Genomic DNA, 21,998 nt, shown 5'->3' on the forward strand with positions numbered 1-21,998 from the left:
TAGGGCCATTAAACAGTCTCTGAATTATGCTCAGAATGTTACACCACGAGCAGCATAAGCCAAGCTGGTGTAAATGCCTACCTGCCCTACTAGGCAATGAATACTTTGGTTAATTAAATGTCCATGTTATTATCACCGTGCTCATTATAACTGTAGATACGGAGCTTGTATTTTTGAGAAATGCATAAAGTGACTTTGCAATCTACTGAACACAATTTAAACTATCACTGGTAAATATTCTTTTTCTCACTTTATTGTGATTTATTTTTTTTTAACTAAGAAAGCAACGAATGCTGATTGTAGATTACTATACAGTGAGTATTCACTCCCTCCTTCTAAACCTCTATGACTTCCCAGCTCCACCGATATTGGACTTGGCCATGTGACTTGCTTCAGCTAATAGAATGTGGGCCAAAATGACAACAGACCAGTTCCAAGCCCAGGCCTTCAGAAGCTTCCCATGTTTCCATTTGTCCCCACCTCTGCCACGAAAAGAACAGAGCCCTGGCAGATTCTACTTCTCCAGGATGGGTTCTAGAATGAGGCACATGGAGTAGACCTGAATTTGACCCTCGGTCCTATTTCTCCAGGTTGCACCTGAGCACACACAACACAGCACTGATATCAGCAGTTCCAAGAAAAGCCATCATCACTACTTAGAAAACTGCAGGGGAGGCAGATGCAGTGGGGAGGAAAGAAGACCAAGAAGGGCCGTGAAAAGCCATGCCACCTCAGCTGACTGCAGACCCATGAGCAGAAAATAAATTACTGAGCATTGCACAGCACTCAGATGTTACTGTGGTTTCTTTTACCACAAAAGCTGATTAATCCACTTACTGTGATCAGTAAAAATGTACAGAAATCATTTACTTTTAAAAGTAAATAAGATCTCTCTAATCCTACCCCCAAGTAAGATAGCTGATAATAACTATTCAATATAACTTTCTACTCCTTTCTCTGGGTTTTGCAAGGATTAAATGAGCAAATGCACGTAAAAAGCACCTAGCACAGAATCGGCATATGATGTAAGCATTCCTTAAACACTAGCTATTTTTATTAATATCCTCATGCAAACAAATATGCTCAGATATAGGTTTTCTAAATTTATGTAAACATGACACCAAGCTATACACTTTACTGGGCAACTTGCGTTCTTCACCTAACGCTATATCATGGGCTTTTCTCAGGTCAACACACTTTTTTTTTAAGGGCAATTAACTCATTTTTTAAAATGGCCACATGATATTCCATGGTTTGAATATCCCATAATGTTTTACACCTAGTTCCATTTTATAGATACAGAAGCTGAGATTCCGAGAGCTGAGAAGGTATCTGTCAAAACATTGGCTGCCCCTCCCTATCAGCCCCGTGACACACTCTGGCCAATCAAAGGTGAGCAGAAGTGACTGTGGGCAAGGCTTTAAGAACTATCCCCCGGTGTCACCTCTCTCTCTTCCCTGTGACACACACCAGCAATATCTCAGATGGGGGTCACTTCTTCAAGGGGGCCACTTCTTCACCCAGAGTCTCAGAGTAAAGAGCTAAGCCCTAGATCGGGATGGAAATGTAACATGCGCATGAATTAAACTCATGTCATTTTAAGCCTCTGAGATTTGGCAGGTGGTTTGTCGCCGCAACATAACTTAGAGAATGTTAATACAGTGTTTCAAGACTTTCAGATGTTTGGGTGTTCATTGTCACTGGTTTGGCCAAGCACCAACACACTAGTCAATCAAGATATGGGTTGACAGAATAATGAGAAACAATTTCCTCCCTAACTAGGCAAAGGACATGAGAGCATCACAGAAGAGAGAGGTCTAAGGATGTAGACCAGGAGGTGGAGGACCATCTTCTGTGTGTGGAAAGCCTCTTAGGAGGGCAGGATCACGAGGACGTGGATCCAGTTTCTCCAAGTTGCAAACAACATACACACGAACATGCGACATGGCACTAAAGTCAGTAGTTCCAGGAAAAGCCCATCATCAGTACTTAGACACTGCAGGGGAGGCAGGCACAATGGAGAGGAAGTAGGCTGAATGGAACCAGAGGAAAGCTAATTGTAATATCACTGTGTATCAGCTCTGGACCTCAGTTTGCTCAGATGACTGTTCTGAAGATCTGATGAGGCCCAGCAGGTACAATCACAACTAAGAAGAAAATACACTTTGATTTTTTTTTTTTTTTTTTTTTTTAACACGGGGCCTTGGATTGCCATCTGTTACTTCTTTTTTTTTTTTTTTTTTTTAAAGTATTTGTTTTTATTTATTTATTTATGGCTGTGTTGGGTCTTCATTTCTGTGCGAGGGCTTTCTCTAGTTGTGGCAAGCGGGGGCCACTCTTCATCGCGGTGCGCGGGCCTCTCACCATTGCGGCCTCTCTCATTGCGGAGCACAGGCTCCAGACGCGCAGGCTCAGTAGTTGTGGCTCACGGGCCTAGTTGCTCCGCGGCATGTGGGATCTTCCCAGACCAGGGCTCGAACCCGTGTCTCCTGCATCGGCAGGCAGATTCTCAACCACTGCGCCACCAGGGAAGCCCCACTTTGATTTTTTTAATTCCAAGTGCAATATGTGTTTATTGTAGAAAGTTTTAAAACAAACAGAGAAGCATAAGGAGGAAAAAAGAAATTACCCAAATGTCACAACTGTTGATATCTTGATGATTAATCAGCCATATTTCCTCCTAGGTAAATTCATACACGTATAGTAAAAGGCTTTCTGTATGCATTTATTAAGTATGTGCCTCATACTTATATATTATATAAGTTCCTCTTATAATATATAAGTTCCTCTTCTCATGCTCATCCTCTCCATTCTTCCTTTCCAGCTTACCTTCTGGTCCCTCCAAACACACCCCATCTTCAAGCCCCATATCCAAGCCTTTGTACATGCATTCCCTATTCCTAGAGCACTCTTTCTCCAGTCTCCTCTTCTTCTGGCTACTCCTGCTCATCCTTGCGGAGTCTCAATTTATTCGTCACCTTAATAGAGGACAATTCTCTGACCGCCAACCTTGTCAGATGTCCCTTCCACGTGCATCCGAACATCCTGTCCTTCTTTCTCACAGCTTTATCACGCTCGACTAGTCTTGCCTCTTTATCTCTATTTTCCTTGCTATACCCCAACTTGTGGGCAGGTACCATAGCTTTTGTTCACCAATGCTTCCCAGTGGCTGGCTCATAGTGAATTCTCAAAAATTGTTGAGTAAATGAATAACATTTAACAATAAGTGCTACCTATATTTCTTATGAAATCCTCAAAGCACCTGGCATTTCTCTATAAATATCCACCAAAAGATTAAATATAAAAGAGGATGTAAGACATTGCAACATGTCTCATGAAGTTTATAAATTAGTTGGGAAGAAAACATGAGCACAAGGAAGCATTGGTGTGTAATTAAGTGCTATGTCTTTCACTTCTGCCTGCTCCACTAATTCTCCTCAAACAGGAAAGGGCAGAACAAAATCCCTAACTTCAGTTCCATATTTCTTCTCTCTTCGAGGGCATCCTGCAGCACCAGTTGGAATAAGAAGACACTAGCAGCTTTAACATATATACTCCAAAATCTCGGTGTTTCAACAGTAAAGTTGATTTCTCATTCAGGCAAAATCCAGTGCAAATAATCCTGGCCAGTGGGCAATTAATCTTCCACGTGGTCATTCAAAGATCCAGGCTCCTTCCACCTGTGGCTCTGCCCTTCTCTATGTCCCTGAAGATGGGGAGAGATGGTTTTATGAGCCACATCACATTAACCCCCTTTGCACTGGTTAAAACTCAGCCATGTGGCCACACCTAATTACAAAGGAGGCTGGAAAATGTAGTTGAGCGGTATGCTCAGGAGGAAAGGAAGAGGAGTTTGGGGAACACTTTGTAGTTCTTCTGCCCCAAATGGTAAGGGAGTATCTAGTCTTAAGTCATCCCAAGTACAGGTAATTTTGACTTATGGACACTAAAAACATTTTTTTTTTTTTTTTTTTGGCCATGCTGTACAGCTTGCGGGCCCTTAGTTCCCCGACCAGGGATTGAACCCGGGCCCTCGGCAGTGAAAGCCCGGAGTCCTAACCACTGGACTGCCAGGGAATTCCCAGCAATTGTTTTGATCAAAGAATGTTCACCTAACTAACACTGGAAATGAGAAAATATCATCTTAGGTTTTCAAATTTTGAGAGGAAAAAAAAATGTCAGTTCTAGAATTGAGGAAAAAAGCCACTAATATTGGTGACCACTCCCAGACAAATTCTAAAAGAGAATATTTTAAAAGGGTTTTATGAACTTTGAAAACAAAGTATAACTTGAATACTGCAAGTTACTACGGGCTTAGTAGGAATTATCATAAACTAACCCAGTATAGTGTCTGGCACATAGTAAGCGGTAAATATGTATTGAATGGATGAATTTCCATTCTACTTTTAAGGCAACGATCACATTGATAAATAACTATAACTTCAGAAAGTTCTTCCTTAAAGGTAGCCGAGTCTTCCTCTCTAACTTCTAGTCATTACCCTCGCCCTGACCTCAAAACCTGCAAAATAAGTGAACTCCCCCATGTGATAGCTGCACAGCTATTTGGAGACTTCTCTACATGGTCTCACGGTCTTTTATTTTTCCCCTTGGGTAAATATTCCCAGTTCCTTCAATTCTTCTCCATGGGTCATAGTTTCTGGCTTCTCACCATTCGGCTGACCTTCTCTGAGATCTCTCTGACTGATCAAAATTGCTTCCCACAGTTTCATGTCCATAATATTCCCAGTGAGGTCCAATCGGCAGCATTCAGTAGACATCACTCCCCAGCTCTGAGGATCACTAGAAGCACTTAAGTAGTGAAGATGCTGTCAAAGGGATTCCTACATTGGGAAAACGGCAGAACTTGGGAGGTGGCTTCTAGAGGGCCCTTGTTACTTTATGATCCCTTAAGTTTTGCAGACGTTCTGAGTGCTGAAAAGACATCACCGTAAGGGGGATGGTGTATACAAAAGCAGGCCCATCTCAGCCATCTGTTCTCTCTTCTCAGAATGAATTTGTCTACAGGATGCAAACACTTGTCCATTTGGAAAAGGCCTGCAACTGCCCGCCTTTGCCAGGGACCTGTGGGTAAGTTTAATTCAGGGTGAAACATGAGGAAACCCATTATGGCCTCATGTCTGCCATGCCCTCCAATCTAGCCTATATCAGCTATCAAGTGGGCATTGCAATCCACATTCATCTGATTCCTGTATCTAACTTTCAGCTGGTTCTGAACTCAGAAGGGAACGAAAGAGGGTGTGATTTATCACCCTCCTGAAATCCCAACTGCTATAAAGAAAAAACACAGAGACTTATGAAAAGGCATAAGAGAGGAACCTAATTTAGATGGGGGTGGGTACGGGGGTGTAATATAAAAGAAAGCCTCTTTAAGTGTCATTTAAGCTAACCTCTAAAGAAATAAAAATTGACCAAGGAACAGGGAAGAGGTAGGAGGGCTCATATAAGGGTTCTTAGGCAAGAAACAGTCTGTCTGGTTTGAGGAAATGAAGAAGTCCAGTGTGAGAGTCATTAGGACTGGTCGCCAAAGATTTGCAGCTCTCTGCCTTCCAGACAAATAGGATGGCATTTCCTGGTCAACTTGTGGCTGGGTGGGGCCATTAGACTAGTTTTAGCCAATGAATTGTAAGAAGTGACATGTGACATTCTCCCGCAAATGTGCCTAATTGCCTGGCTAGAGCCCTTCAAAGCTCCCTTTCCCTTTCCCATGAGGTCTGCGATGTTCCTGAAAGTGCGTACTCCATTGGACTGGATCCCAGGGGAAGCCAAAGTGATCAGACTGCCTGACAACTTTTGACGGACATGGAGCAGAAGCGAGAAATAAAACTTTTTTGTCTTAAGTCACTGAGATCTGGAGTTGCTTTTTTACTGGAACATAACCTAGGCTATCCTGACTGATACAATCATAGCCAGTGTGGCTGCAGAATAGTGAGGAGAGAAGTACTAGTAATTTCAGGCTGGTGAGGTAGGACAACCCAGGGCATGTGAGATCTTATAGGCAAAGTAAAGAATTTGGGTTTTATCCCAAGTCCAATAGGATGTGCTTAGGGAAGTTTCAGCAGGGGAATTTGTTAGAAGTTTTATGTATTAAAACAAGTTACTGTTGCTATTTGACTATTAAAACACCCCCTTAATTCTGCTATAGAAAAGACTATTTTTAAGAAACTCATCAATAAGCATTTATTGAGTACCTTCTATCCTTCCATGTGCCAGGCACTGCATTAAGCATTGGAAATATAAAAATGAGTAAGACACAGTTCCTGGATTTGGAGTCACGGTGTAAGAAGACATTTACAAGAAAACGTGATGTACATTCTCAGCTTCGGGTCTGTACCCAGTGTGATGGGAGCCAAAGAAGATAATAACTACTTGAGGGTGAGCAATGGGGTAACAGCAAGCTTCAGAGGGAGCAATTATTTGAGCAGGGTCTTGAAGGGTGAGTAGGAGTTTGCCAGGTGGCATTTTTATTAAGGATGAAAATAAATGGAAAACCAGGAAAATGTCAGAGGTATGGAAAATGTTTAGGGTAGCTGAGACTCATAGGAATGGGAGGAATGTGTAGTGTAGGGTGTGGTAGACTGTATTACTATTTGCAAATACTTGCTGCCGCTCCCCACTGACAACAGGCTTAGCCACGTGAACTGCTTTCAGTAGAAGCTTTAAGCACCATGTTCTTTGCTGTCTGCCATGGCAATCAGCAATGTTTCAGAAAAGGTCCCAGAGCAAAGATGATGTGTCTGAAGCAGAGACACAACCAACCCGTAATGGGCATGCAGCATGAGTGAGAAATAATTCCGTGGTTGTCATTCAGTAAGATTTTTGGATCGCTGCCAGAGCATAACCTGGGCTATACAGCGGTGTGCATTTCCAGCTCTTAACTTCCAAGTGCATAGTAGGATTGCACTTTCCCGCACCTTTTAAGTAAGACATGGTCATATGACTAGTTTTTGATCAATACTATGTAAACATAAGTAACATGTCATTTCTTGGAGGAAGCTTTTAAAGCCAATATGGGGGCTTCCCTGGTGGCGCAGTGGTTAAGAATCTGCCTGCCAATGCAGGGGACATGGGTTCGAGCCCTGGTCCGGGAAGATCCCACATGCCACAGAGCAACTAAGCCCATGTGCCACAGCTACTGAGCCTGCGCTCTAGAGCCCGCGAGCCACAACTACTGAGCCCGCGTGCCATAACTACTGAAGCCCACGTGCCTAGAACCCATGCTCCACAACAAGAGAAGCCACCGCAATGAGAAGCCCGCACACCACAACGAAGATTAGCCCCTGCTCACCGCAACCAGAGAAAAGCCCATGTGCAGCAACAAAGACCCAATGCAGCCAAAAAAAATAAAATAAAATAATAAAATAAATAAATGTATTTTTTTTAAAAAAGCCAGTATGAATTCACCATGCTTTCTTTTCCCTGTGAAGGTGATTGTGATGATTGTAGAAGCACACATATTTCAAGATGAAACCTTCAGACTCTGTCTTTGAGTGAGTATATTGAGAAAACCCCCTCTGACCTTGAACATGTAGTATAAGCAAGAAGTAAAGGTTTTTTGTTAAGCCACTGAGATATTAGGATTGTTCTGGTGGCAAACCTAGCCTATCCTGACGGATATAAAAACTGGCACCTAGACACGGGGTAATGTAATAACAACAATAACCAAAGTAAACATTTGTTTAGAGGGCAGTAACTAAGAACACTGTTATCAGAAGGTAAAAGGATGGTGATCTATTTGGTGAACATATCACTGTGATAATTTAGAAGACATATCATGAACCTAATGAACTGAGGCAAGAGATTGTAAAACAAAATATTAGTAGCATGTGTTGATGGCTGTTGGATGCATTTAGAAACTTATTACGAAAAAGAGATGAGGGCTTCCCTGGTGGCGCAGTGGTTGAGAATCCGCCTGCCAATGCAGGGGACGTGGGTTCGAGCCCTGGTCCGGGAAGATCCCACATGCCGCGGAGTAACTAAGCCCGTGCGCCACAACTACTGAGCCTGTGCTCTAGAGCTCGTGAGCCACAACTACTGAGCCTGTGTACCACAACTACTGAAGCCCACGTGCCTAGAGCCCATGCTCCGCAACAATTGAAGCTACAGCAATGAGAAGCCCATGCACCACAACGAAGAGTAGCCCCTGCTCTCCACAACTAGAGAAAGCCCGCACGCAGCAACGAAGACCCAACACAGCCAAAAATAAATAAAATAAATAAATTTATAAAAAAAAAAAAAAAAAGAGATGAGCTCAGAGAAGATTTGGCCAGTTTGCAAGCAGGAATGAAAGAAACTAGGGACGATCTATAAATTCAGAGTTATGGAGGGTTAGAGGAGGCTATTGTTTCTCAATCTCAACTAGTAAAATTAAGGAAGATTTTCAGCAAGAAACGGCTAGTTAAAATCAGCCCTGAAGTATGGCTCAAGTCAAAGGTATGGCCTCAAACCTATTGTTAAAACCTCTGGATAAATTAAGATGTTACCGAGCATATGCTTTCAATTAGAGAAAAGGGAAAAGGGAGGAAATGGGAGGAAAAGTATGACTCTCCCACCTAAGCCCAATAAGTGCAAAGCACTCAAAGCCAAGTCAGGAGAGAGATAGACAGAAAGACAGCAAGACAAAGAAATAGAGAGAGAGACAGAGAGAATATGAAAAGGAGATGAATGAGAGAGATATTAGCAGGCAGGAGAGCAAGAAAGCAAAGAAACATGGCAAACCATGGAGGCATGTCTAGAAAAGAATTGGCTGTGGCTATTGACACATGGAACGCCTGGAATCAAATAGATAAGAAACCTACATTTTTGGGAGAGTTGCACTGCCAAAAGAACATCAGCCTGGATTAAAGGAGACTGTATTTGAGACTTAATATCACTCTGTTCCCCCAACACCACCCCTATTTTTAAAAGCTGGTTTGAAAACCTATTTCCTATGCCTGCTTTAGATGTACAGAAGGAAGACTCTCTCAGAGGTCAAGGCCAGGGGTCACAGAAAACAATGGCTAGGGCAGCTACACTTAGGGAGCAGAATCAACATCTAATCGGGGTGTTGGGTAGGGGGGGTCCCCAACATGTCTGCTCTGGATTAACGTCCACTGTGGTGTCCCATTCCTTCACTTTCCAATCAGTGTGTCCATTGCAGTTATCCCATCTCTGTCCCACTGTTACATACTGAGAGTATGCCGGGCAGATATCTTGCCTTTGGATGAAGAGTCACATCTGGAGCTGATATAGAGTCTACTACCATCACCCACTCCCTGGAAAGTGAGCTTGATATACCGTGACTAGGTGGGTCTTTAGGGTCATCCCCCTTGAGGAGAGAGTGGAATTCTGCCTGTGGGAGGACAGTAAGCCAAACATTTGGTGAACAGAAAGGGAGACTGTTCGAGTCATTAGTGTTGTTTCCCAAATATTCCTGGCGCTCTCCCTTCGAGACACTTGGCAGGATTACAGAGCTTTAAAGTTAGGCATGGCCACGTAACTTGCTCTGGCCAAGGATGCATGAGCAGAACAGTGTGTCACTTCCAGGTGGATGCTCTGAGAGCCACTGAATGATTTGCCGCCTTCCCTCTACCCAGCCAAGACTGTAAGGAGAAGCATGCATCAAGACGAAGCCTTCTTCAGCCCAAATCCACGGTGAATGGAACTCCCCTGCAGACCCACAGTGGGGACGTGGCATGAGCAAGAAATAAACTTCCCTGCGGTAAGCCACTGAAATGGTAGTGCTGTTTGTTAAGGCAGCATAGCCCAGCCTTTCCTGATACTAGGAGTGAAGGATGGGGCTGGACAGCAGGAGCTAGGTTGTGAAAGGCCCCCTCTCCCACACAAAGGCATCCGAGCCCTCTCCTGGTTGTGAGGGGAAGCCAATGAAGGCTTCCAAGCAAGGGCGTTAACATGAAAAGATCTGTTATTTTTTGGATGAAATATGCTATTTCTCAACATAAGGAGAAAATCAGCCTACTAAACCACATAAAGCAGAGTGGAACACACAGAACCCTTAGGCAAAAGATATATATTTATATAAAGTCCTAAGTTTTGAAGTTTCTAAATACAGGAGCTCTGAAAGGAGGCTTTGAAAGGAGCTACAGAGAATCGGGCAAGACAATTTCTTCCATCCCACCATCTAAGGGCCGTTTCCTCTGCAGACAACCAATACTTTACAAGAGCCTCCCTCAGCAGAGAAGATATAAAAAGGGAATGTAACACACACCTGAAGTCTACTTCCAGCTGCCTTTGTGACCTGAGCAGGATACTTAACCTCTCTGGGTCTAGTTCCTCATATACTAAATCCAGATAATAATATATATAGCCCAAGATAGTTGTAGGGAGAAAGAGTATATATAAATTGCTCCGGTGAATGCCTGGCTGATAGTAGGTGTTTAATACATGACATTGATTCTTATTACTGTTATCATTAAAATTATTTTAAAAACACCAGCTCCCCGATTACAGAAGAAAACGATTCAGGGCAACAATATAGAGGAGAATGTTCCCTCCTTGAGGAAAGTAACTGGCTGGTGTCATCACTGTATCCTTACCCCCACCCAGTTCAGTGCCTGGCTCACAGCAGCTACTGTTTTCTCCTGCTGCACAAGGCAATGAGAGGCAAGTGCTGGAGTAAAGGAAAGCTGTCAAGATTTCCCTGACACCAGCTGCTGCCGGGCTGTTGGATCTGAACTCTCAAAGCCACAAATACCTTAAAGCTCTGGGCTATGAACCCAAGGCTGAATTCCCCCAAGCTCAGAAGCTGAAAAGCCAGAATTAGAACCTAGGAACATAAGCTGCTGCAGGTCCAACTTCAAGCCCCAGTCCTGGAGAAAACTCTGGAAGGAGCTGACTTCTGACCCTTTCTTCCCTCACCCTCCTGCCCTCACTGCTGCCTCCACCTGGTCCTGCCAAGTCACACTCTTACACCCTGGCATTCCATCGACGCTCTGGGAAACTCCGAAGAAGGGCAGGGAAGGGGGCTGTTGGCGACCACCTCCTAGCCCTGGAGGCGATGACTCTATGCTAACTCAGCCCAGTAAGGTGGGTCTCACCAGCCCCACCTGCAGATGAGGGAACTGAAGCTCAAAGAAGTTCTCTGATTTGCTCACTTCACAACGTGGCAGCGCTGGCCACGAGAGAACCCACGATTCCTGACTTCGGTATTCTTCCCACCATACACTTTTGTCCCTAAGGGGTGAGGGGTTGGGGGAGGATAAAATAACAACCACAGAAAAGGAACCACTTACATGGGTCTAGCGCTTCCTAGAGGCTACACAGGATATGGGCCCACCGGCCGGCCGGGAGTGGAGAAATTTTAAATCTTGATTCTACTCCTGACCCGCTGTGTGACTTTTGGCAAGTGTCTGCTGCTCTCGGACTAGTTTTCCCGGAAGCAAATCAGGGCGGGAGGAGCGGTGTGTGTGTGTGTGTGTGTGTGTGTGTGTGTGTGTGTGTGTGTGTGTGTGTTCGTGTGTACGTGGGATGTGTGGTGTGCCTATGCATCTTGTGCGGGGGCGGGGAGTAGACGATCACCCGGGTTCCCCGAGTTTCGGATTCCCTAAGCGCTCGTTCCCAACTAGACACCGAGCTGCCCGCTAATTCCACCTCCTGTAAGAAACCTCCTCTCCGAGGCGAAGCTGCGAACCCCCGCACCCTTTCTCCCACGGTCGGGAGGGTGAGGTGGGTGCGGCGGGGACTTAGCCGAACACCAGGTTTCAAGCAATGCAAATCACTCGGCTTCCAGGCGCAGCCGTACAGTCGCTCTTGAACTTGACCAGGAGACAAACTTCAGAGCGTTCTCAACGTGGGGTCCGACTCTCAAGAACCGCCCCTAAACTTAAAAGCCCACTTTCACTCGTCCCCACAGGGGACTTAACAGAGCCACCTTAAGGGCGGTGCTCCCGCCCCCCCGGAAGTGCGGGGGGGGCCGGGACCCGGGCGCTCAGCCGGCCCGCCCCTCGCGGCGGCGAAATGACATCGAGCCCTGAAGTGGGGAAATACCACCCGCCCCGCGCCCTCGGCCCCAGACACCTGGACCGGTTCCCCCGCCTTCTGGGTCCCCGCATCCCCTGCCTTCCCGCCCCGAGCCCTGAACTTCAGCCCGCTTCCTTCAGAGCCTGCGAGCGCCCGAGTCCGCCTGGCTCGCGGCAGCCACCGTCACTAGGCAGTCAAACTCCAAGACGTCAGCCCACAATGCACCGGGCGGGCCGGGAAAGACGCGCCGGGGAGGGAAGAAGGAAGACAGGGGCTCAAGTCGCGTGGAGGGGGAGGCGGGGGGGAGGAGGAGAAAGAAGGGCCCAACTGTAGGAGGGCAACGGAGCATTACCTCATCCCGTGAGCCTCCGCGGGTCCAGAGAAGAATCTTCTAGGGTGGGGTCTCCATGGCGACGGGTGGGCCCGCCCTCCTGAGAGCGACGCGAGCCAATGGGAAGGCCTTGGGGTGACATCATGGGCTATTTTTAGGGGTTGACTGGTAGCAGATAAGTGTTGAGCTCGGGCTGGATAAGGGCTCAGAGTTGCACTGAGTGTGGCTGAAGCTGCGAGGCGGGAGTGGAGGTACGCGGACGCAGGCAGGCAGACAGGCAGTCAGCTGGGAAGGACTGCAAATCTTATTTTCTTTTCCATTTTCTCTCCAACGGCCCGGAGCTAGTGCTTGTGGCTCCCGGGCTGGTGTTCTGGGGAGCGCCGGGAGAGCCCCTTCTCCAGCCGCCCCCAGGCGGAGAGAGCCCAGCTGCGCTAGCGCTGCTGACAGCGTGGAGAGCGGCCACTGTCCGCCCGGGGAAGGCCGGAGAGCGGCTGCAGCGGCAAGAAGTTTCCCGGCCAGGAGGACAGGAGACAAGTGGCCGCCGGGTCCCGGAGCGAACTTTTGCAAAGCTTTCCTTTGCAAAGGAAGCTGCCGCGGCGGCGGTAGAGAAAAGGAGGCGGCGGAGAGAGGAGGACGTGCGCTCCGCTTCGCTCGAACCGGTTGCTGAACTTGGGCGAGCGCGAGCCGCGGCTGCCGGGCGCCCCCTCCCCCTCGCAGCGGAGGAGGGGACAGTCTTCGGAGTCGGGACGGCGGAGACCCGCCGCCGGCCGGCCACCGCGGGGTCCGCGCTACCTGCTGCCGCCGGGAAGCGAGTTCGTCCGCGGGCTCCGAGGAACCGCTGGGCCCGAGAGAGCTCCGGGAGTGACCGCGACTTTTCAAAGCCGGGCGGCGCGCGCGAGCGGACAAGTAAGAGCGCGGGCGGCGTCCTAACCCTGCTATCCCCCGGAGCGAGCCGGTGAGGAGGGCGCCGGGGGAGGCCAGCCGGCGGGGGCGCGCGCTCTTCCAGAAACTTTCCTTGCTCAAGGCCCGGGGAGGCGCGGGTGTCCCCCGCTTGCCAGCGCGCTGTTGCGGCCCCGAAACTTCTGCGCGCAGCCCAAACTAACCCCACGTGAAGTGACAGACTGTTCTATGACTGCAAAGATGGAAACGACCTTCTACGACGATGCCCTCAACGCCTCGTTCCTCCAGTCCGAGAGCGGCGCCTACGGCTACAGTAACCCCAAGATCCTGAAGCAGAGCATGACCCTGAACCTGGCCGACCCCGTGGGCAGCCTGAAGCCGCACCTCCGGGCCAAGAACTCCGACCTCCTCACCTCGCCCGACGTGGGGCTGCTCAAGCTGGCGTCGCCCGAGCTGGAGCGCCTGATAATCCAGTCCAGCAACGGGCACATCACCACCACGCCGACCCCCACCCAGTTCCTGTGTCCCAAAAACGTGACGGACGAGCAGGAGGGCTTCGCCGAGGGCTTCGTGCGCGCCCTGGCCGAACTGCACAGCCAGAACACGCTGCCCAGCGTCACGTCTGCGGCGCAGCCGGTCAGCGGGGCGGGCCTGGTGGCTCCAGCCGTGGCCTCGGTGGCGGGCGGCGGCGGCGGCGGCGGCGGCGGCTTCGGCGCCAGCCTGCACAGCGAGCCGCCGGTCTACGCCAACCTCAGCAACTTCAACCCGGGCGCGCTGAGCGGCGGCGGCGGCGGCGGGGCGCCCTCCTACGGCGCGGCCGGCCTGGCCTTTCCCGCGCAGCCTCAGCAGCAGCCGCCGCCGCCGCCGCCGCCGCCGCCGCCGCACCACCTGCCCCAGCAGATCCCTGTGCAGCACCCGCGGCTGCAGGCCCTGAAGGAGGAGCCGCAGACGGTCCCCGAGATGCCCGGGGAAACGCCGCCCCTGTCCCCCATCGACATGGAGTCCCAGGAGCGGATCAAGGCGGAGAGGAAGCGCATGAGGAACCGCATCGCTGCCTCCAAGTGCCGGAAAAGGAAGCTGGAGCGGATCGCCCGGCTGGAGGAAAAAGTGAAAACCTTGAAAGCGCAGAACTCGGAGCTGGCGTCCACGGCCAACATGCTCAGGGAACAGGTGGCCCAGCTTAAGCAGAAAGTCATGAACCACGTTAACAGTGGGTGCCAACTCATGCTAACGCAGCAGTTGCAAACGTTTTGAGGCGAGACTGTCGGGGGCTGAGGGGCAACGGAGAACAAATAACACAGAGAGGGACAGACTTGAGAACTTGACAAGTTGCGAGAGAGGGAGAAAGAGAGAAAAAAGAAGTGTCCGAGGACTAAAGCCAAGGGTTTCCAAGTTGGACTGGGTTGCGTCCTGACGGCGCCCCCAGTGTGCACGAGAGGGAAGGACTTGGCGCGCCCTCCCTTTGGCAGGGAGCCAGGGAGCGGCCGCCCGCGGGCTGCCCCGCTTTACGGTCGGGCTGTCCCCGCGCAAACAGAACGTTAGACTTTTCTTTAACATTGACCAAGAACTGCATGGACCTAACATTCGATCTCATTCAGTATTAAAGGGGGGAGGGAGGGGTCGCAAACTGCAATAGAGACTGTAGATTGCTTCTGTAGTGCTCCTTAAGAACACAAAGGGGGTGGGGGCGGGGGGAGGCGGGAGGGAGGTTTGCGAGAGCGAGGCCCAGTCTGCAGATGAACTCTTTCTGGACTGCCTTCCATAACTGTGTATGTACATGTATATATTTTTTAATTTGATGAAAGCTGATTACTGTCAATAAACAGCTTCACGCCTTTGTAAGTTATTTCATGTTTGTTTGTTTGGGTGTCCTGCCCAGCGTTGTTTGTAAATAAGAGATTTGGAGCACTCTGAGTTTACCATTTGTAATAAAGTATATAATTTTTTTATGTTTTGTTTCTGAAAATTCCAGAAAGGATATTTAAGAAAATACAATAAAATATTGAAAAAGTGACCCCTCCCCCAACCTCTTTTCTGCATTACCTGTAGATTACTTGGCCAGGTGGAGCTGAAAGAGTTAAGAGTGTCCATTAAAATCACTCTCAGTGCTTCTTACTATCAAGCAGTGAAAACTGTTACCTACTGGAGTTAAGAGAGAACTGTAGCTGATTACCTCATCAAGTTATACTCTTCCCTCCCCAACAAGCTATACAGAGTGGCTTACAAAGGATAGTGTGGCATTTCAGGAGGCTGAGGGAAGGGAGGCTGTGGTGGAGAGGGGCAGCTCCCTGGGAAGTCAAACATTTTAAAGTTTGGATCATATCAAGTGGCATGTGCTGTGACCATTTATAATGTTAGTGGAAATTTTAACAATAGATGCTTATTCTCAAAGCAGGAACAGTGGCAGATTTTTACAAAAGATGTATCCTTCCAATTTGGAATCTTTATTTTAACAGTTCCTAGATAAAAGAGAAGGTCTTTGCATATGAATATTTATAACAGCATTCTTGTCACAATAAACGTATTCACATACCAATAACAGATCTTGAATTCCTTTCCCTTTACTACTTTTTTTCTTCCCAAGCTCTGTTCTGAAGCATTGCTTTTCAGTTGCTGGTGTTAACATTACTGCCATCTGAAGTTATTTGGTAATTAAGAAGCAAAGAATTTATGAAAAGTCAACACAGAAATTGCAGTCTGGATGAAACATTTTCCCAGCTTCATTCATCCTCATTCGCCTTCTCTCTCTCTCTCTCTCTCTGTCTGTCTGTCTCTCTTTCTCTTTCTCTTTCCACACACCCCCCTCCCTATGCGTAGACAAATTACCAGTATAGCAGTTTATCATTTCAGATTCTTCTATAGTTTCTTAATTTGTCTCTAAAATAATCAGCCTTGTTTAAATAATTATTATAGAATCAGTCTCAAAAGATGGTACTCTAGATTCTATTAAAAAAATACACAAGAGAAAACATGAACACCAGTACAATGATTATGTATATAAATCAAACCTTCACTAGGGAGAAATGACAAACTTAAATTCCGTCTACAGATATAACTTAAGAGATCAACAAGGCAGTCCTGAACAAGGGAACAATTTTGCTTGGTTGCTTTTCATCCCAAGAGCAGGTAAGATTATCAAGCAGCAAAAGCAATTGGATATCCAGGAATATTTCCCAAACCACTAATTGAGGCAGGGCTGTTTGCTCATTAGCAGTGCTCTAGTACCCAACAGGTCTGGGAGTGCTAATATCTGCCTGTGGCTGTAAATCCAAAGACACAGAGTTTCTCCTTGGGAGAATGTCCAGGAGTGGAAGGGATTGGACTGACTTGTTAGCTATCAGATCCACTCCATTGTGATAACACTTATTTAACGAAGGATTACTGGGAGCAGAGACAGTTCGCCAAACAGTGAATTTGCCCATGTCAGCAACCCGGAAGGTGAGTTGATTTTGACCATTTGTAGGAATAGTCAGAAGAGGGACAATAAAGCACTTTGGGGTGGGGCTTTGTGGAAGCTAAACAAGAGCCAACTAGAAAAAATAAGCAGGCTGGGAATTAATTACCTGCAAAGGTAGACTAAGCCCAGACAACAGTGCAGCACACAAAAGCCACACCACTCCCCAGTTTGCTTTAGACTCTGACTTTAAAAAAAAAAAAAAAAAGCCTGAAACTCAGGCCTATCCCTACGCTTGTTTGTTTCAACTATCGTTCTGAATGTATATCTCTGAAATTCTAACAAAAGGGATAGAAAAAAAAAAATTGTGGTAGACGAAATTCACCAGTAACCTCCTGTAAACTCTGGAGACAGAAAATCAGATACTTATAGACCCTCAAAGGTCAATGTTATTTTGGCATTCAATGAGTTATTGTTTGGGTAACACTAATAGTTGGAGAAGATGAAGCTAGTGGCACATAAAACCATTAATCCTCTTTTAATCTGCCTTACATATGTATATTTCAGAGATTCTTAACCCTTTGTGTCCATTGGGGCAGAGGATTCATGAACTCAATGAAAATGCCTACAAAATTGTGTTTGTGTATGGGTGTGCCCACATGAACACACACTCCCCTAGGGAGAGAGATCATTAAGCTCTATTTGGTTCTCAAAAAGTTCCATGACTCGAAAAAGGTTAATAATTTCTAAGCTGAATGGCTACACATTCACTATGAGAAATGTATCTTTGTGTGAATCTGAATTTCATGCCTTTTCACCCTTCCATGCTTCTGCTTGTACTCATGCCTCTGACTGGGATACCTTTCCTTCTGGCTCAACTGCTGAATCCTGCCCATTTTTCAAGGTTTGGCAAAAGTGGCACCTTCTCTGTGACGCCTTCCTTGCTAACTCCCTCTTCAGGTGGAACGAATATTCCCAATTGAGCATCCACAGCATTTTATCCAAACTTCTGTGATAGCACTTATCAAAGTATCACCATCGTGAACCTCTGTGTCTCTTGGCTAGAACCTATCCTACTCGTCTGTGGAACCCAGACTCCTAGTACAGTGCCCGGTTACATAGGAGATGTTTATAAAATGTGTGTTGACTGAATAGACAATTGAACTGAAATGCTCCAAAATAATTCCAGGTCTTAACTTCTTCTAGTGAAATATACCTCATCCATTTCCAGGCACACAACTCCAGATGGACTGAAGACCCTCAGAAAAGTCAAACGTGGCCAATCACCAGGTCCTAAAGCCTAGTTCTCAATGAGTGCTCTTAAAAGAATTAAACTATTAGCACATTCATTCTTCCAGCCACACAGAGCGTCCCTTCCCTCCTCCACTAAGCGGGCATCTTCTCATATAAAATGGGCCTGCCTGAAACATTAGGCTTGGAGGTGGAGATAGGGAAGGACAATATGTGATCATTAGGCAGGCACAAAAAATAGTTCTACATGCGACTTTATTAAAAACCACTATTTCATTGGTAATGACAGAGAGGACTTTCTGTTTGTAAAGCTAATGTATTTCAGGGGTCCTGAAGTTAGTACCCAGTGTTTGCTTGATAGAGACAAGGATCATGCCAATGTATCTATCCCTCATGCTCTTTTATTGTTAGAGAAGATACCCATTGAATGAACCAAGGAAAAAGACAATGCCTTTCGGTCTTGCCCACCCCACCACCTACTTCTACATGGGTCAAGTGGAATGTTAAAGAAGAAGGGAAGAGGGTTAGAAGCTGGGATGGCCCCAGAAAGTGAAACAATCCCTTCCTAACTCTGGACCCTGGCTCCAGTTATTTGGTTTTGGACTTTTGACATCCCAAAGAAGGGCATTCCCCTGGGCCCAGTCTCACTGAGGCCCTTGCTAAGAGTGGGGCTTCAATGAGGAACACGACACAATCCCTGCTCTCCAGGAACTCCCAGTCTGGTGGGGAAGGATACGGAGATGAAGCAGAAAGAGGTGCCAGATGCAGGAGGAGGAGAATTTATCAGGAAAGACTTCATGGGTGAAGTGACATCTGAGTTGATCCAGTGGAACTCAGCAGGAAGAAAAGGCTGGAGGAGGAACTTGTGTGCAAAGGAACAGGGCATCAGAAAACATGGTGTGTTGAGGGACTTGTAAGCTGCTTGGAGAGGCTGGGAATGAAGGTGTGAGAAGAAAAGTGAAGGAGAAGAAGCAGGAAAGTTTAAGGGTCGGGTTGTGAAGTACTAACTGTTCCATGCTAAGAGTTTGATTGTCATCCTGGTCTTTCTGGAGAAATACTTGAACTGAGACTGATTAGATGACTTAAGAGTTCATCAGGTCAAGAACAGAAGAGATGAGGTAGGGAATTCCAGATGGAGGGTCAGCATGAGGAGAAGCCTGGAAAAACTCTCGGGTACCCTAGGAGTTAAGGGAAGGCCTGCCTTCCTGGAGTGGGGTAAGCAAAGAGGAGAGGAATGAGCACTGAGATTGGTACTCACCAGTTTGTACTCTTGTCCTTTCCAACATGATTTCATCTCTTCTACTGCATTTTATTTTCACCACTACCCTGCGTGTGTCATTGTTAGTAGCTGTGTTTCACAGGAACAGAAGCTGAGGCTCCCAGTGAGTTTTAAGGGTTTTTGTTGAGGCCCCTCATGCAGTGACTGGTGGGGCCACAATTAGGTCCCCAGCCATCAAGAACCATATTCTTCTCCTATATTTTTCTAGGAACCTGATGCCCTGGTGATCCTGGGGCTCCCCCTTGATTCTACATCAAGGACCCTGAGGAACTGAATTAGTCATCAGAAGGTTCTTTGATGTACACAGCATCTGAGCAAAGGTAATCAGATAGTCTCCTGGGATATTTCATCCATGCTACAGCAACGTCTAATGAACTCTCGTTGCCCTGCTGCAAACCGCTCCACTCTGGGGGGACTAGAATACTAGTGCTGAGAAGCCCTGACAGTTTCTTGCTACACAAACTTCCTTCATGTACATCCACTAAAAGACATTGCTTGATGGTTGCTTCATTATTCCTTCAAAAAAATTGGGTTACCAGATCATTAAGTTACTGCCTTCTTAGGCTATAGGTTTTCACTAGCTACCTGGACAAAATTTGGGCATTTCCCAGATCTCCGTGGGACTGTCTGTCCATCAGCTTCTGCTGATGGCAGATCTCTTCCAAGGTGTATTTGATTTATCCTAGATTCATGCTCAGAGGGAGGAATGCCCTCACCTTATAGCAAATCTTGAAAAAAGATAAGCAGGTACCTGTGCTGTTATATAATCGACCACTCCACCAGTTCGGATGCTTACACGGACCAGTAACAGAAGACACAATTTAAAGAAGATCCAGGGCAAATACAGTGGCTCAACGACATCATCATGGGCTTTCTATCTGTTTCACCATTCTCATTGTGTCAAAGACGCCCCTTGTGTGGACTCAAGATAGCTTTAGCAGTTCCTGGCATCATAGGTAAACACAATAATCACTAGCAATGCAAGGGTGTTTACTTTCATCTTTCTAGATGCTGCTAGAAGCTCCCTACTTCCACCAGAGTAGACTTCCCTTCAGGTCCCATTGGCCCGGAGCAGGTCATATGCCTGTACCCAAACTCATCCCTGGCAAGGGAATGGGACCACCATGATTGGCCTACAGTCATGATTCACCCCCTTGGGATCACCTTTTTCTAAGCACATGGGAAAATGAACACCAAAAGTAAATTTAAAAATAAATAAAAATCAAGGCTCTGATGGCAAAAAATAAGTGAGATGGAGGGTGGCTTTTGGGTTGGTGGATAGTCATTAGTGCTCTCCACCAAATGTTTCCAGTTCTCCTCTTGTACAGGGTAGGGTAGTACTCCCCTGTCTTCTACCTCCTGGAAGTTGGGTGAGAGGCATTGTGACTTGTGTCAGTCAATGAAATGCCAGCAGTGGTAGCATCTCTCACATCCAGGTGGGAGCCTTAAGAGTGAGTGTGCAATTCACCATGTTTCCTTTTCCCAGCCTTGGCAACTGTGGAAGCAGAGAGATGGAATGTCCATTAACCTGGTCCTTAAATGACGGCGATGTAGATCAGAGTCCCTCCTCACCCCCAGCATCTACAATAGACACTTAACAGAAGCAAAAATTAAACCTTTGTTGTATTAACACACAGAGATGAGGGCTTTTTGTTACTGTAGCGTTATTTAGCCTTTCCTAACTGCTCCAGTAGGAAACAACAGTGTCTGCCGCAAGTATAATAAACAAAAACCTGTATAATATTCAATACATATACCATTTACTAAGTTTCTACTATGTAACAGGCACTCTGCTGGGAATTACAAGGTAAATGTTACGGCTATATTGTATACATGAGAAAATGGAGGTTTCCATCTTGTTCAGGTTCATGGAATAAGTGACTGGTGGAAGCCCGAGCTGAGTCGAGGTCTTTCTTGACTCATAAGAGCTAGCTTTGCTCACATATGACTCTGCCCTTGAGTAGTACTGCCACGTGAATTTATATCTCAGTGGAGCCTCACAGCCTCCCTGCCACAGACACTGCTATCATTCCATTTTGCGGTTGAGGAAACTGAGATTCAGAGAAGAAAACTAACTTGTAGAACTTCACAGAACTCAGAAGACACCAGAGCCTTGCTACCCTTCTGACCACATGAAGAATCGAGATATTACAAGTTGGTAGAGAGAATTGAGGTATTAGGAGTTAGCGGAGGCACAGGGATTTTGGAGTCAAGTACCCAGGGGTTCAATCTGTGCTCTGCAGCTCAAACCTGGGAGACATGGATCAAGTCCATGAGTATCGCTATGTATCAGTTCCTTCCTTTGTAAAAATGAGGCTAGCCATGTCTACCTCAGAGGGCTGTCAGCGGTTCATATATGTAAAACCCTGTATAGAGCAGGCAAGAAATAATTCGCCATTTTTCACTGTAGATTTGTTAATTTAAGAGGAACTGATCGGGAATTCCACTTCCCCACCCAAGCCAGTGTGAATGCATACACACACACACACACACACACACACACACACACACCCCCCACCCGGGCTGAAATGAAAACGTTTCCCATTAAGATTCAACGACGTCTCGCAGGACCTGCTTCTTGGTCATATAAGGGCTGGCAGGTCCTCTCTGCGGGCTGGAGAAAAGTTTTGTTTCCCCAGCTGCACTCGCAGGGGAATACTCTGCAGGCACGGGCGTTGGGAACCTGTTTGGCTTGGCTCAAAGGCCTGTCAGCACATTCAGGAAGTGAAGTCAGAGAGGGACAGGATTTCAAACAGAGCCAGCTGTACACGAATGCCCGAGCAGTAAAATGCCTTATCCAAGCAGGGTGCCTCTCAGCCTGGGTTGCCCTGGGTGCTGTCAAACGAGCCTCTGAGGATGGCTCTGGG

General features: G+C 47.0%; 1 protein-coding gene and 1 long non-coding RNA gene across 2 annotated transcripts; both read left to right on the forward strand.

The window, feature by feature from the left end:
• Nucleotides 1-2,208: 2,208 nt before the first annotated feature.
• On the forward strand, nucleotides 2,209-9,360 carry LOC309659855. Its single transcript, XR_014263008.1, has 2 exons — nucleotides 2,209-5,088; nucleotides 5,731-9,360. It is a non-coding gene; the product is annotated as an uncharacterized lncRNA (long non-coding RNA).
• Nucleotides 9,361-13,427: 4,067 nt separating this feature from the next.
• JUN (Jun proto-oncogene, AP-1 transcription factor subunit) lies at nucleotides 13,428-15,221 on the forward strand. Its single transcript, XM_082420396.1, has one exon. It carries the CDS (start codon nucleotides 13,436-13,438, stop codon nucleotides 14,459-14,461), a length of 1,026 nt encoding a protein of 341 aa, XP_082276522.1. The 5' UTR covers nucleotides 13,428-13,435; the 3' UTR covers nucleotides 14,462-15,221.
• Nucleotides 15,222-21,998: the final 6,777 nt, after the last annotated feature.

The sequence above is a fragment of the Balaenoptera physalus genome, assembly GCF_965194825.1.
Source record: "Balaenoptera physalus genome assembly, chromosome: 1".
Taxonomy (NCBI): Eukaryota; Metazoa; Chordata; class Mammalia; order Artiodactyla; family Balaenopteridae; genus Balaenoptera; species Balaenoptera physalus.